The 16,145-nt window shown below is 31.2% G+C and overlaps 1 protein-coding gene across 1 annotated transcript; it reads left to right on the top strand.

Annotated features, from left to right (window-relative positions):
- The first annotated feature begins 566 nt into the window (after positions 1-566).
- LOC145593501 (uncharacterized) lies at positions 567-12,920 on the top strand. Its single transcript, XM_081649753.1, has 9 exons — positions 567-679; positions 2,002-2,052; positions 2,321-2,386; positions 5,913-6,189; positions 6,706-6,950; positions 8,868-9,081; positions 9,476-9,772; positions 10,105-10,266; positions 11,243-12,920. The coding sequence occupies exons 2-9, from the start codon at positions 2,006-2,008 to the stop codon at positions 12,488-12,490; spliced, it is 2,556 nt and encodes an 851-aa protein (XP_081505879.1). The 5' UTR covers positions 567-679; positions 2,002-2,005; the 3' UTR covers positions 12,491-12,920.
- Positions 12,921-16,145: the final 3,225 nt, after the last annotated feature.

Here is a 16,145-nt window from a genome sequence, read left to right as displayed (position 1 = left end):
GGGATTTGGACAGCAGGTCCAGGGAGGGAGAGGGTTGATGCCATGGGAGGAGGAAGGAGAAGGAAGGGGAGGGGGAAAGGGAAGAGGAAGGAGGGGTGGGGGGGGGGGGGGGTCGTAGTTTTTTATATATTAATTAAATCTAATTATTAAGTAATTTGGTGGGTTAGAGGTTAGTTTGAAGAAATGAGAAGAAATTAGAGTCTAATTAAGTCAATTAGAGGGTAATTAGGGAAATAGGTTTCCTCTAAAAAAAAAAATGAACGTGGTGGTTTATTTTTAACCATAAAGGTTTTAAAAGGTTTTTTTTATGTAAAATAAAAGTGGAAAGCTAAACGTTGCCCTTGAATCTCTAACTAACGCCCACAAAATAACCTAAAATGATGTACGTAGCCTTATTATAAAGGTGTAATTGTAAGTGGTAAATGATGGTGGGGGTGGGGGGTTAAAATTATGATTGTAATGGTAAATTCTTGGTTTATATCTATGAGGGTAAATTCGTAAAACACATTTTATTTTACGGGCATTAGTTAGAGATCTGAGTGCGGTATTTAAAAATCCTAAAAAAAAAAAAACACAACCCTAAGTTTCTCTCTCTTCGTTATACAATCACGACTTTCTCTTTCCTCAAACCCTCAAAAAATCTCCATAAAATTTGCAATCTGAAGGATTTTAAAATCAGGTACGTTTTTTTCGATTTTATTCACATTTTCATGAATTTCGCATGATGTTTAAGTCAATTTTTTCGATTTTCTGATTTGATTTATGCGATTTTTCTGATTTGATTTTTGCGATTTTTCTGATTTGATTTTCATGAATTTCGCATGAGTTCAAGTCGATGTTTGAAGCAATTGTATCATTTTCTGATTTGATTTTCATTAGGCGATTTTAGGGTTCAAATTTCAGCGATTGTAGGGCTCGGACTTCAGCGATTTTAGGGCTGGAATTTTCAGCGGACTAGGGTTCGAATTTCAGCGATTTTAGTTTTCGAATTTCAGCGCTACTCTCAATTATTTATTGTCTGATTTTTTTTTTGTTTTTTATGTCATTTTACATTTTTTCGATTTTTTTTTGGTTTTTTTGGCGTGATTTTAGTAGCTTTTTGGTTCTTGAAGGCAACCCCCTGTACTATATAGACGAAGGAGAAATTATTTCTTAGTTTTTTTGGGCGATTTATGTGCGTTTTTTTGGCTGATTAATGTGCGATTGTTTTGGTTATTGGTGTCGTCGTTGTGTGGCTACTGCTGTTGTTTTGCGGCTGCTATGGTGGTGTGAATTTGGTGGTGGTTGTTGGCTGTGATTGGTGGCAGAGGAATGAGAATGTTGGTGATGTTGGCAGAGGTGGAGGGTGTATTAGGTGGTGGCGTAATGCCGTGGTGGGTAGGGTGTATCCTCACTTTCCAAACAACTCCATAGCCTTTCTTCAATAAATTAGTTCAGTGATTCACGAGGTTGTGTGTTTTTTTATTTTATTATTTTATTATATCTTTAGCAAGAATGTAGAATAGGAGAACTGGGCTAGGAGGCATATATTTTTTTTTGCTTGAAGTTTTGAGTTTCTTAACAACTTTGGTACGTACTTTTTAAACTGAAGTGATTGTCTAGTTTAAACTGGTTAATTTTTTGTCATTTGAACTTCTAAGGGAAGAACTATAAGAATTTTTATGTAAAGTATGACGTGGACTGTACTATCATATTGGGACCTAATTTTTTTTTTGGGCATGGAGTTATAGTTGTGGATATCAGCTTTTCCATATATATATTTATATATATATTGTGATTGATGAGGGGTTTGTATGGGCTGCTTGTTTGACTTGAACTGGAGCTTCGATTTCAAAACGTTTTGACTTTTTGAATAGCTTGTATCTAAGTTCTCATTAATTAACATGAGTGGCTGTTGTTACTTGTTCCTTTGCTCTTGGACATGAGTGATAGCACCACTTTCCTTGTGCCAAAAAAGCGAGTGTACATGTTACTAATGTTTTTGATTTCTTGAAATTTTAGCAAAATGCAAGGCCAAAATGAAGAAAAATTAGAAGTTCCGAGAACAATTTCGTAAGATTATGGCCTATGTTCTTATATACTTCCTCCGTTTCTATTTATATTAAGGAGAGGAGAGATAGTGAGAGAGAAATGAAAAAGCAAGTGGGGTAGCTTGTAAATGCTAAGGTAAAAAATTTACCCCAAAAGGAAACGTATCAACTAAAAAAAAACCTTCCTAGAAAGGAATACGTGTCAACTGAAAAGAAACGGAGGTAGTATAGATAATCTAATATACTATAATCGTGCTTTGATTCTTCTTTTGTTTTATAAACATTTACAGATCTAAAAATTTGGAAGAAGAAGCCACTATTATACAAGAAGAAGAAATTACTTATATAAGAAAAAGGTAATTAATCTAATGTTCTAAAGTTTACCTTGTATGTTTTAAAGTTTGTTATAATGTTTTCCCTTGTGTTCCAAAGTTTTCCCCTGTGTTCTAAAGTTTCCATTATGTTCTAAAGATTATCATATATGTTTGAAAGCTTATTTTGTAATCTAATGTTGTCCAATATATTTAATGTTCATCTTAGCCCTTTATATTTGCACTCTATGTAAGTTTTGAACAAAATATACATGATTAGGAAGTTTTTCTTTTGTGGTTTTATTTGGTTATGTTTGGGATTGGTTAAGGTTTTGTTGTTAGAGGTTTGACATGGTTAATTTTTTTATTTTTTTATTTTTTTATCATGTTCTAAATTATAATTTATATTCTTAAGTATTTTCTGATTATGTTCTAAACTACTATTTAGCCCGCACTTTTTGTTAATTTTTTGTTTTTTTATTGTTCATTTGCATATTGGAATTGCTCTTGGATAAAAATTTAGACCAAAATAGGTTTGTAAATACAAATTGATGTGTGTAGCAGTTGAAAGAAGCATAATGAAAGGATTCAATCTAATACTAAAATATATCGTAGCAAAATTACATTGTACTTTGTATATAAATAACTTTTTCAATAGGAGAGAGAATATTTTTTACAATTTAAAACAAATTGCTGCAATCTTAAAGCTATGCATGGGTTAAATTTTTGTTAATATTTTCTTGGATGGAATGTTAAATTGCATATTGGGATTATTACCCATGGATTGTACATATATCCTAATTGTATTGTGGTAGTAGAATGAAATTAAGCATAATGCGAGAAATCAATCTAAACCTTTAAATTAAATTCTGAAGGTATCACATATGCATCATACAAGCAGCCCAATAATTTAACACTGTAAAACGATTCTATCTTGTACTGTTCTAGCTTTGTTAACATGTATTTCTATCTTGTTATCTTCAATCTCTCCCATTGAACTCCTCATTAGTGTCTTTGCCTTAGAAGAACTGGCAGTCGACTGTCTCCCCTTCATAAGCTTCCTGTTGTAAGCTGCTAGAAATTGCCATATCCATTCATATATTACCATTTTCTCTAATAGAATAACATTAACCCACAAAGTCTCTACAAGATTGCTAGCTCAAAAATATGAATTCAATTTTTTCCAAGGCTAAATTCAAAAGTACAGTAGCTAACACATGTATGACATTAAAAAATCAATGTTAATAGACTTTTGGGAAACCACAAGAATATTGCCCTTATATCTATATTTCTTTCTATTCTTTTGATGAAACCTACCTCCAATTTGAAGACAAAGTATATGTCTTCTTCATTAAGATAAGCAAATACGAAGTATAAAACTACCGTTCAACTAAAATAATGCAAGAATGAAATTGAAGCTAATTTAAGGAAAATGCATGACTAAAAGAATTCCAGATTTTAGTGTAATGAAGCTACACATCTCCCACAATAAGCATATGTGCATGTGTGATAGCAACCCCAAACTAAATTATTGAGTCTAATATACCACATTACCAATCATCTCCACCAATTCGGAGAACTCATATAACTAAGATGTCACTCCATTATGACAAATACCATAATTGAGGTACTATCTCACCATTCATTTTGCCATACGCCTCATTATGGGGCAATTGAACAAGGTACTCTCCAAGGTCAAGTCCAAATCATTTAAGGAAAAGAAGTTAACACATGGTGTGAGTAAGGTTACACAAAATATAGGAAAATTAAACCCTAATAGTACTCTTTGGATTAGTAATGTTGATTCAATATTTTGCATCTTTTTCTTCAGCGTGCTAAGTCATTCAATATTATGCAAAGAAATTATTATTAAATTGAAAGAAAACATATAAGATATATAGCATTAAAAGGATTTATTCTCCAATTTTGACAGTGATATACTATATCAATGTTTAAGCAAAATTATCCAAATGAAAAACACCCACCAATGCTCCTCATTCTCCTCATTCACCTGCAACCCCAAACAAAATAGAGCAGCATCCCAAGTATTCAAGTATCAATAGAAATCAACCTATTAAATACAAAAATGCCATGTAATATAAGTAATAATAAATGAACAGAGCAATAGTTTTTGGTGAATAATTTTAAACATGTTGGTTTATACCTTCAATTCACCTCACATCTTCGTTTTTAACCATAGTTACTTATATAATAAGCAGAGATTAATATTCAAGAAAACAAAAAGTGAATTGAAACATAAGGCATGGAAAAAGATACTCATTTGACAACAAATTATGTTTTTGTATTTTCAATATTTTGGATTTCCAAACAAAATATCTTTATCTAATTGCTGTGAAGTATGCATCATAAAATGAATTCTGAACTCTTTTCTTTGTGCACATGATATACCTGAGTCATATCCACTAGTATTATGCAATATAGATACTATAAATCAAAATCCACAACAAAACCAAACAAAAAAAAATTACAGAATCTTCCTGCTCATATTTAGCCCAAATAAAAACTGCACAAACTTGACCCAAATAAAAACTGCACAACTTGCGATTCCATCATCCTAGTCGAAAGACAAGCATAATTGTCAAAAAAAAAAAATGATACTGCTCGTACCTTTGGAAATAATTGATTAAAATTTCAGAACCATATAAAGCTTTTCACAATTTGAAACCTGTAAATCAACATGCATGAGTGAAATTGATTGGATATTAACTTATTAAAAGAGTTAGTTATTTTATGAAAATATAGTATATCAAACATAAGAAAAAATAAAATAATTTTCAGAAAAATTAAAAGTGCTGATACAGTTTTATTTCAGAAGATTAAAAACAAAATTTAAAAAATCAATAAATATATCAAAAAGAACATTGATTATGCAATTGACATATAAATATACATTGAAAAATCATTACCAAATAAATGACAGAAAAATACCTTTGAACTCTCTGATAATTATCTCATAGAAACTGTAAATTCGACGCATCTATCAACCCTGATTATCAGAACTTAAAATACACATGAAGGAATTAAAAATTTCAAAGAAAATTAAACATCTATACTAATATTTTAACACAGAAATTAAAAGGGAATGGATATTACAACACACCATGAAAAAAATCAGAGAGATCGTTAGAGAGAAAAAGAGAATTGATCAAATACCAATGACGAATTGGGGTATGAATTAAGTATTTACAAATATTGAAATAGGGAAACAGACTAGCGTCGTTTGGGAAAACAGAGAAACAGATAAAGCTTGAAATATATCGTGCGATTAAGAGAATCCAAAAGACGCAAAGAATCCCTTTGATAATTGATTATTAAATACGATTACATGTATATGTTCTAAATTATTTTCTAAAGTATTTATGATTGTGTTCAAAATTGTCAATGTTCTAAAGTATATCTAATTATGTTTAAAATTATATGTCTATGTTCTAAAGATTATCATATATGTTCTAATTTACACAAAGCTTATTTTATGTTCATCTTAGCACTTTATATTTGTACTGTATGTTATTTAAATTATGATTTTAATCATTTATATTTGATTTTACAGGAAAGTTATTGGAAATGTTGAAGCGGAAGTAATTGACAAAGTGGAATTTGAGAAACATGTTAAAAATCAAAATATTACTAAACGACGTAGCAAGCTTCCATCAAGGCTTCAATCACCTCGAAAATTGAAAAAAAAGGAAAAAGAAGAAAGAGATAAAAAAGAAGAAACAAAAGAAGAAGATGATGATGATAAGGATGATGTTGATGATGAGATGGATGAACCAAAGTTAGGGGAGAAAGATGATGAAAGAGAGGACGTGGATGATGTTAGTAAAAAGGTTCTAAATTATTTGTTGAAGTTCTAAATTATATGCTTATGTCATAAATTGCATTTTATATTCTACATTTCATGCTTATGTTCTAAAGTACATGATTTAAATGATATGTTTGTGTTCTAAAATTAGTTTATCATGTTCTAATGTATATGCTTATATTTTAAATTATTTGCTTATGTGTGTAACTTTATTTTTGTAATCTACATTCTTACGTTCTAAAGTTTATGTTTTAAATGATATGCTTATGTTCTAAACTTTATTTGAAATATAGGAAAAAAAAATATTATTTAACAATAAATTATATGCTTATGCTTTAAAGTATGTGTTTTTAACAATAAACTTATGTTCTAAGTAGATACATGTGTTCTAAATTATATCCTTATGTTCTACATTATGTTGATGAATGTCCTAAAGTTCATGTTCTAAGTCAAATATTTTTCTTCTAATTTGTGTTCTTATATTCTGAATTGATTGCTTATTTTCTAAAATATGTGCTTATTTTCTGAACTTTTTTCCAAGAGTGTTTCGAAAAAAAATGTGAAAAGTAGGAAAAGAAAGATCGAAAAAGAAGAGGAATATGAGGATGTCCAAGTCAACAAAGAGGAAAAGAATCTAAACAAGATGTTACGTTATCAAAGAGTTCCTCCTAAGAAATTCATGAAAACAGTGTTGAAAGATCTTTCTGATAAGCATAAACAAGCAATTAAGAAAATTGGATTTGGAGCTTTTTTGGAATTGGATGAACCATTTTATGCCGATTCTCAGTAAGCACTAGCGTTAAGTTTTTTTATTTTTTATTTTTTATTTGGCAAATTTTTATATGTGGTTGGCCACAGTTCTATAGTTAGGGGTTACTCAAGGGGTTAATACTTGTGGGTTTACTCAATTAAGAGTTACTCGAGTTATTCGGCTAGGGGTTACTTGATTTTACTCTAGTTATTAGATCGGGTTTACTTCGTTAGGGCCTTAGGGGTTGTTACTCGGTTAGGGGTTACTTAGAGGGGTTTGGTTGGTTAGGAGTAACCCCCAAAATCCTCCTTTTTATTTTTATGTTATGTACTCCCTCTGTCCCATAATATAGTTCCTATTATGTTTTTTACACGGTATTTAAGAAATGGGAAAAGTGGAAGAAGTACATTTAAAGTGGAAAAAAGCTAGAAATAAGTTAGACAAAAGTATAAAGCATGTGGATAATTTAAAGGGAAAAAAGTGAAAAAGTACAATTATAAACAAAAGTTCGAGAGAAAAAGTGAAAAAAAGTACATTGCAGGTGGATAAGTTAAGGGTAGATTAGGAAGTTTAATGAATAAGGTTAAAAAATTGAGGGTATAATAGTCTTTACGTACTATCCAAAACTAGAAACGGGAACAACATTTTGGTTCTCCAAAATAGGAAAACATGTACTTTATTGTGGGACGAAGGGAGTATAATATATATATATATATATATATATAGTGTTTTAAATTGTATAATGTTCAACAATTCTTCTGTTCTAAATTAGTTTTAGATTATGCTCTAAAATACGGTTATTTCACAAATGTCACTTAGTACTTAAAAAATTCACCAACTGCCATTAAGGTTTTCAAAATTCACTAAATGTCATCGAGCTTTTAAAAAATTCACTAAATGGCACTAATTTATGACACGTTAGTAATGATATGATTGATTCATTTTAATATTTATTTTAATTAATAAAAATATTAGTATTTTTATTTTCTTTAAATAATTTATCTTAATTAATAAAAATAATGATATGATTGGTTCATTTTAATAATTTATTTTAATTTATAAAAATAATTTTTTTCTCGATTTTCGTGACAAATATTGCTCGGGTAAAGTTTTGAAGTCATTTTGAACCTTTATGGTTACAAATTAAGCTCGAAATTGGAAAAAAAAAACGTAAATGCCTCGTTTTGTGTGTTGAAAAATATCTCGATTAGCATGTTGTATTTTTTTAACCAAGAAAATTGATTGCACAAGGTTTTGGGGGTCATTTTGACTCTTTATGGATACAAATCTAGCTCGGAATTGACAAAAAATAACATAAATGCTCCGTGTGTTAGAAAAATATTTCGATTTTCATGATTAAAAAATACGACACGTTAATCGAAATATTTTTCGACACAAATTACGGAGCATTTACGTGAATTTTTTCCCACAGCTTAATTTGTACACATAAAAGATCATAATGACCTCAAAGCTTTAATCAAGTAATTTTCGTCACGAAATTCGAGAAAAAAATATTATTTTTATTTATTAAAATAAATGATTATTGTGTATTACTTTTAAAAAGTAATGACATTTGATGAAATAATTTTGTAAAGTAATGGCATTTGATGAAATAATTTTATAACGTAATGGCATTTGATGAAATAATTTTATAACGTAATGGCATTTGGTGAAATAAAAATTGCATTAACTTAGAGTTAACATCTATATGTAATTAATGGCACGAGGTGTTATTGTATTGTTTGTTAGTGACATTTGGTGAATTTTGAAATCCTTATGATATTTGATGAATTTTTTAAGTACTCAATGCCATTTGGTGAAAAGTCGTTTAAAATACTTATGTTCTAAACAATCTAGTTGTGCCTTATGATTTCCAAATTTAAGTTCGACATATGGTTCTATTCTAAATGTATTTTGTATTCTAAATCTTGACAACTTTAATTTAATTCTAGGATGATAGAAAATCTTCTTAAGAATTTCGATTCCAAAAGATGTTGCTTGGTGCTACCTGGTAGAAAAGAAGAAATATTTTTCGATGAATCTGATGTTCACATGACCTATGGGTTGCCCATTGGAAGCATAAAAATTCATGAACCACCGGAGGTACCCAATGAGAAATGGGAAAAGTTTTTACAAAATTGGAGAAAAGGCTTTGGCTTACAAAAGGTATGAATATTTTAATTTAAAATGTCAGTTATGTAGTTATTTAACCTATGTTTTAAAGTTTAAGTATAATGTTCCAAATTTTATTTCTACTTATCTTTTAATAGTGTTCTAAAGATGTTATTTGGGTTATTCTTTAAAATTGTATTTTCTCCTTATGTTCTAAAGTGGTTATTGGCATATGTTCTATTTTCTGCTTATGTTCTAAATTATACTATATGCTCTAAAGTATTTTTTTGTATGTTCTAAACAATGTATAATAAACATAAATTAGTTTGAAATCATAACCTCTTATGTTCTAAAATATTTTTATACTTGTGTTCTAAAATATTTTCTGTATATTAATTATTAGTTCCACCTATGTTCTAATTTTTATGTGTTTTTTTGTCTCTTAAAGGGTGCTCCAACAAACAAACAATTGATTAATAGGATGGAAAAGGTGAAAGAGGTAGATAAAAAGAGAAAGAAAGTTTCCAATGAATTCATTTGGAATTTCTTGGTTGGTGTGGTCAATAGTTGTATCTGCTTAACTAACAACAAAGCACTATACATTAAATTTTTGTATAGTTGTATGGATACGAAGAAAATAGTTAAGCTGGATTGGTGCACTTTTGTTAAGGACCACTTGATGGAATCTTGTAAGGAATGTCAAGATGGAAAATCTTACTTCACGGGTCCTTTAATTTTTTTTATGGTAATGTTAATTACTTACCATTATTTATATGTTACTACCTCTCTTAAATATTATGTGTAACTTTTTCCAAAAATGGACCATACATTATTTGCAACAAATATTTTATTTCCTTTTTAGGTTATCATTTCTCTTTATCTCTCTCCTCATCACATGCATCCTACTTTTTCTGTCTCCATTTTACACTCACAAACAAATTTTGCCTACAAGTATGTGTTTCCTTTTAAAGTTGCACATAATTTAACGGAGGTAGTATTTATATTATGTTCTAAATTTTACCCTATATGTTCTAAAGTCTATTATGTATATTCTAAAGTTTATCCAGCATGTTTTAGGTAACTTCTTTTGATCGCGTACAAAGAAAAGGGTTGGAGATACCACGAGAAGTTCCATTAATATCATTGTGGAACAAAGAAAGGATTCATATGAGAATAAAATCTAAAAAAGACCTTGGATTTGGACAAGGAAAAGTATTGAAAAGACTAAAATTGGATGTGGTATGATTTTCGTATATGCTTATTTTCTAAATTTTATTCTATATGTTCTAAAGTTTATACTTTATATTCTAAAGTTTATTATGTATGTTCTAAAGTTTATCCTGCATATATTCTAAAGCTTATACTTTGTTCTAAAGTTTATTATGTATGTTCTAAAGTTTGTAATTTATTCATATCATGATTTGTTGGGTGAAATCAAGAAACAACAAAATTGGAGGATAAGAAAAAGAAAAATGAAGAGCCATCAATGGTAATTAGACCTTTTATATTATGCTTATCTCTTAAAAATTGTAGATAATATATATTCTTATCTTTTGATATATGTAATTTATGTAATAACAAAAGTTAGTAATTTATTTGTATTATAATGTGTAGGATGAGAACAAAAAACCGGAGGATAAGAAAAAGAAAAATGAAGGTCCATCAATGATAATTATACCTTATGTTTAGACTCGTTTATTTATATATGAACAAGCTTTGACCGAGCTTGTTTGTGAGCTTTTCGCGAGTGTATTGGCTCACTAACGTCTCTAATTGTTCATTTTGGGATAAAGCAAACTTTTTAACAAAATAAACAACAAAACCTTAATCCCAAAATATGGGGTCGGTTAAACATAAATCAGTATAATGAATCGTAAAAGTAGTCTGCATAAATTCTCTCCCTGCATTCTTCTCTGTTTGAAGCCACATTTTATCCGGTTCCAATAGCTACATATCGTTTTCAACAAAATAAACAAAGGACAAAAAAAAAAAGGTGGGGGGAAAACTTGTATTTCTTCTTCTCTAATGTGGTGGAGTGTTTCGAGCATACTGAAGTTGTATGTGTCTTCATCTTTCATATAAAAAGTGTATATATATGTTGTATTGCACGTGGGTGTTTATTTTGTATCATTAATATTATTATTATTATTATTATTATTATTTATTTATTTCTTTATTTATATTTATTTAAATTTTTTTTATAATGAAATTTTAGGACCTAGGAATAGAGAACTATATAGAAGATCAAACACTTGCTGCTTGGATAAGTGCTTACAGAAAGAGGTCGAAGACAGAAAAGTATTCAGCATCACCTTTAATTCCCAGTGATATAATTTTCAACATATTAGTATTTCTTCCTGCTACAGTTCTCCATAAGATAATGAGGTATGTTTGCAAGGAGTGGAATGATATAATCAGTGACCCAATATTTATTCGTGCACACCTTGTTTGCTCATCTTTATTATCTTCTGGCGTCGTTCTTCAAAACCAGGCTGAGCCACAATGGGCTTACTGTCTTAATACTACTGGTCTCAAGCAGCTGAGTATACATGAAATTCCATTTCCTGCCACTGTATTAGATTCGTGTGATGGTCTGCTCTTGCTTCATGATAAGACAAATCCACAAGTATTGCATGTAATGAATCTCCTAACTAAAGCAAAATTGAGCCTCCCTCCTCTGACAGGAGTACGCATACTTGCTACACCTTATGCTGTTTTGGCCTTTACCCCTTCTTCCAGGCAATACAAAGTGGTTGTTGTATATGTTTCTCTTGTCTCTGAAACAGGAAAACCAGTAGATGTTTTGGGTTTCAGAGTTAATGACCTGTCTAAAACTGTAAGGAATGTGCAGCTTATGGTATGTACAGTAGCTGTCGACAAAACCTGGAGAACCATTGACTGTCATTCAATGACAATGAATGAAGACGCAGATATGTCATTTCTGAGTCAGAGGACACTGATGGTTCCACCGATTTCTAGAGCAGGGTTTGTTTATTGGTATCCTTGTATTTTTAACTTTGGTCTTGCCTTGGATGTGGATTCTGAAACCATGTATCGGTTCCCTGCACCAGAAGATTTCGCGGGTGACAAAGCTCCGAAGGAATTCATATTTAGGACAAAGACAGGTATGGGTCTGATGAATGCCAATGATCTTCCAGTATGCCAGATTTGGGAAATGGTAGACCCAAAATCTGGCACTTGGGTTAGAGGTAGGGATTTTAATTCACGTGATATGTATTGTAGGCTTCAGAGTGTGCTTCATACTTCTAAGATTGGAGGTAGTAGACCTTGGTTTAGTTTGGAACATGAGGATCTTCTGCTTTCCACTCCAGTGGACGACAAGTATGATTTGGTTTGTTACAACAGGAAAACAGGGTATATTTGGTCTTTTCCACTTCAATGGCCAAGCCAGCTTTACCTCCCACATTTCCACATAAATAGCTTGCTATCACCTAAAGGATAATCTCAGTTGTTGAACATGAAGCCCAATTGTAGTGTATATTGATAAATGAATGTGGGAATGGAGACTTAATTATTGACATTGTGCCCCAATTTGTCGCTTTGAGTCACTTGGAACTATTCTATATCTGTACTTACCTCAAAAAATGGTTTGGGGTGGTTAGTGTTCGTGATGAACAGTAACTTTTTGCCCCTTTCCATTTTTGCCCTGTCTTCAAGATGGATGAAGATTTTTAGGTTTTAATAAATTCGAATTACTCAGTAATTTTTTTATCTAATTAATATTTGGTTATATGATGCGGTGTTAATGAGTTCGTTTTCTACTGATGTAAACTAGTAGCACTAGTATGTAGTATAATGCTCTTATGTTTGTAATTTCTGGAGTCTATTGTGCACTTTTCCTGTATGAGTTAATGGTTTATTTTGTTATCTTATCTTTAGTATAATCAAATCACCTTTTTTTGTAAAAAGAACGAAAAGTTTAATAAGATGGAATCATTTGTTAAAAGTCTGGTATGCTGATTGTCAGAGTAAACTTTTTGGGTTGATTAGTTGTTTCTTTTTATTTTGACAGCCTTTGCATTAGGTATATAGAATGTTTTGCAGTTGTAGCAAAGCTCAGTTTGCAACTGGGGAAAAAAAAATCTTGAAATTTTTACTCATATCATCTGGTTAATTCATGGTAATGAGGCAGTTGTGCTCTTAAGCTCTACAAGTAAGATAACTAACATGTTCAATTATATAGTTAGCTCGCTTGAGTTAATGGACAGAAAGATAATACTGACTACTGAGTCTGTATGTATACTTTTGTACTTGTATATTATTGAGGCAAGCAATAGGCATATATGATTGACAGATTGAGGCAAGCAATAGGCATATATGATTGACAGATTGAGGCAAGCACCAAGGCACATTCAAGCAATGGTACTGTAGAAGGCAAAGCTGAGTATTTCATTATGTTAGGCATCTTTGATCTTTCAGTGTAATTCATAACCAGAAGCAGTAAGGCAGTATTACAGCCAGCATATATATTGTACACATCCTCCATATTCTGAATACACCATGTACAAAATTATATTCAGTTGATGAAATGGTGAGTGATGTACTACTACCTTAACTCCATAAGCTTGTAAGATACTCAGTAGTCGATATAGCGCAATAACAGTGGAAAACAAGTTATCTACACAAAAAAGTTTCCATTGACAGGTGTTAAATCTGTTTATTATCAACTCACTTTGCATTTACGCGGTCTCTAATGAGTATTTTTCACTAATATCTTCAACTATTAAGTTAAAATTTTAAAGAGGTAATTTTGGTCAACTACATACCTTCCAGCTTGAGCCTCAAGCTCTGATTGATCTTCCGTAACGTCTTCCCCCTTTGTTTCTTTTCCCCCTTCGATTCTGCAGATCCAGCCATGAAATCCTCGACCTCCTTGATATGTTCTTCCACTAACTTCTTTTTATTTATTTTTTCTTTCCACTCTTTCAATCTTTCAAAGATGTTAGAGGTTTTCACTTTCTTGTCTGATGGGTTCTTTTCTTTTGGGTTTTAATTTGAAGTGGATGAGGTTGGTGCAGTTTCGGTTTGGTTTTTTTCTTGATCCTTGTAAGAAACCATGGTTAGAGGAGATGCAATTTCAGTTTCTGATTTTGGTTCGTTTTGGGAATTTTCAGAGGAGCTTAGGGAAGTGATGATTGCCATAGGTTCAAATCTTTGGAATATTTGAGAAGCTTTGAGAAAGATTTTCACAGAGGGTAAATATGATTTGACAGTGATGATGTAAGGTAGGTGAAAGATGCCTTTTACATTAAATGAACCGGTGTGAGATAATTTGGAAGGTTTAGTGCTGTTTGGTCATTAATTGAACAAGTTCAATTTATTTCGAAATTCAAACAGGATTTTTTTATTCAAATTCTTTTTAAAATTCGTTTTCTTCCCAAATTCAATTTATTTTCAAAGATGCATTAAATTTTCAAAAAGAAAATACATATTTGGAACGCGCTTTATACTCATATGCAATGTACATTACTAATTACACACGTATTAGAGCGTTTGTGAACTAACCAACGGTGACACTTCAGCTATGTTTAGCACACCATAATTGTGGTAGAAGCCTTTTTATCTCTATTTGCATTAATTCTGATTTTTCCATATCTTGGAACTTCAGAAGCAATCAAGTCAGCTTGATCATCCCAAGTTCCAATCTCAATTTCTCAAACCTTTCTCTGTTCAAGGCCTTGGTTAGAATATAAGCAATTTGATTTTCAGTAGGACAAAATTCTAACTTAATGTGCCCTTGCTCCACATTATCTTTTAGAAAGTGATGCCTAATGTGGATATGTTTGACCTTTGAATGTTGAACTGGATCTTTAGAAATACAAATAGCACTTGTATTGTCACAATAAATGGGGACACATTCAAAAATAATTCCAAGATCTCTGACCTGTTGCTTTATCCATAACATTTGAGAACAACAAGCTGTTGCAGCTACATATTCAGCTTCAGCTGTGGACAAGGCAACTGTGTTTTGCTTCTTGGAACCCCAAGAAACTAAACAGGGTCCTAAAAATTGTGCCATACCTGAAGAGCTTTTTCTATTAACCAAATCACATGCATAGTCAGCGTTAGTAAAACCATTTAAATCAAATGAGTCACTTCTAGGATAGAAGAGACCCAAATTATCAGTTCCTTTTAAGTAACGAAGGATTCTTTTTACTACTTTGAGGTGAGACTCCTTTGGATTAGCTTGGAACCTGACACATAAACCTACACTAAAAGATATATCAGGTCTACAAGCGGTTAAGTAAAGTAGAGAACCAATCATACCTCGATACATAATTTGATCTATGCAAGTTCCAGATGGATCTTCATCCAATCTAGTAGCTATTCCCATAGGAGTTTTGTTTGGCTTTGCATTATCAAGCTTGTATTTCTTTATCAGTTCCTTAATGAACTTCTGTTGGTGGATCATAATTCCTTCCTCAGTTTGCTTAATTTGCAAACCAAGAAAGAAGTTCAAAACTCCCATCATGCTCATCTCAAACTCTCCACTCATAAGATCAGCAAAGTACTTGCACAGAGATTCGTTAGTTGCACCAAAAATTATATCATCAACATAAATTTGTACAAATAAGATATCAGTTCTATTTGATTTTAAAAACAAAGTTTTATCAATTTTGCCTTGTTTAAAACCATTTTCAAGAAGGAACTTAGATAATCTTTCATACCATGCTCTAGGTTCTTGTTTAAGTCCATAGAGGGCTTTGTCAAGTTTATAAACATGGTTTGGAAACTCTGGATTTTCAAATCCAGGAGGTTGTTCCACATAGACGTCTTCTTTTAATAAACCATTTAAAAATGCACATTTTACATCCATTTGGTACAACCTAAATTCCATATAAGCAGCAAAAGCAATAAGTAAGAGAATAGCCTCTAACCTAGCTACTGGAGCAAATGTTTCCTCATAGTCTATTCCCTCCTGTTGATTGAAACCTTTGTACAACTAATCTTGCTTTGTTTCTGACAATAATACCATGCTCATCTAGTTTGTTCCTGTACACCCATTTTAGACCAATTGTCTTTTGATCACTTGGTCTTGGTTCCAGATGCCAAACTTTATTTCTTTCGAATTCATTCAGCTCAGCTTGCATAGCATT

Source organism: Chenopodium album, chromosome 19 (genome assembly GCF_948465745.1).
Source record: "Chenopodium album chromosome 19, dcCheAlbu1.1, whole genome shotgun sequence".
NCBI classification, from domain to species: Eukaryota; Viridiplantae; Streptophyta; class Magnoliopsida; order Caryophyllales; family Amaranthaceae; genus Chenopodium; species Chenopodium album.
The sequence above is the reverse complement of the archived record's forward strand: the minus strand, read 5'-3'. Positions and strand labels throughout refer to the sequence as shown.

What these genes read in the sequence shown, in the direction of transcription:
- LOC145593501 (XM_081649753.1), top strand. Translation starts at nt 2,006, where the DNA reads ATGCAAGGCCAAAATGAAGAAAAATTAGAAGTTCCGAGAACAATTTC. An exon ending in GAAGTTCCGAGAACAATTTC is followed by an intron (nt 2,053 to 2,320) that starts GTAAGATTATGG and finishes AAACATTTACAG; the next exon opens with ATCTAAAAATTTGGAAGAAG. An exon ending in GTCCTTTAATTTTTTTTATG is followed by an intron (nt 9,773 to 10,104) that starts GTAATGTTAATT and finishes AGCATGTTTTAG; the next exon opens with GTAACTTCTTTTGATCGCGT.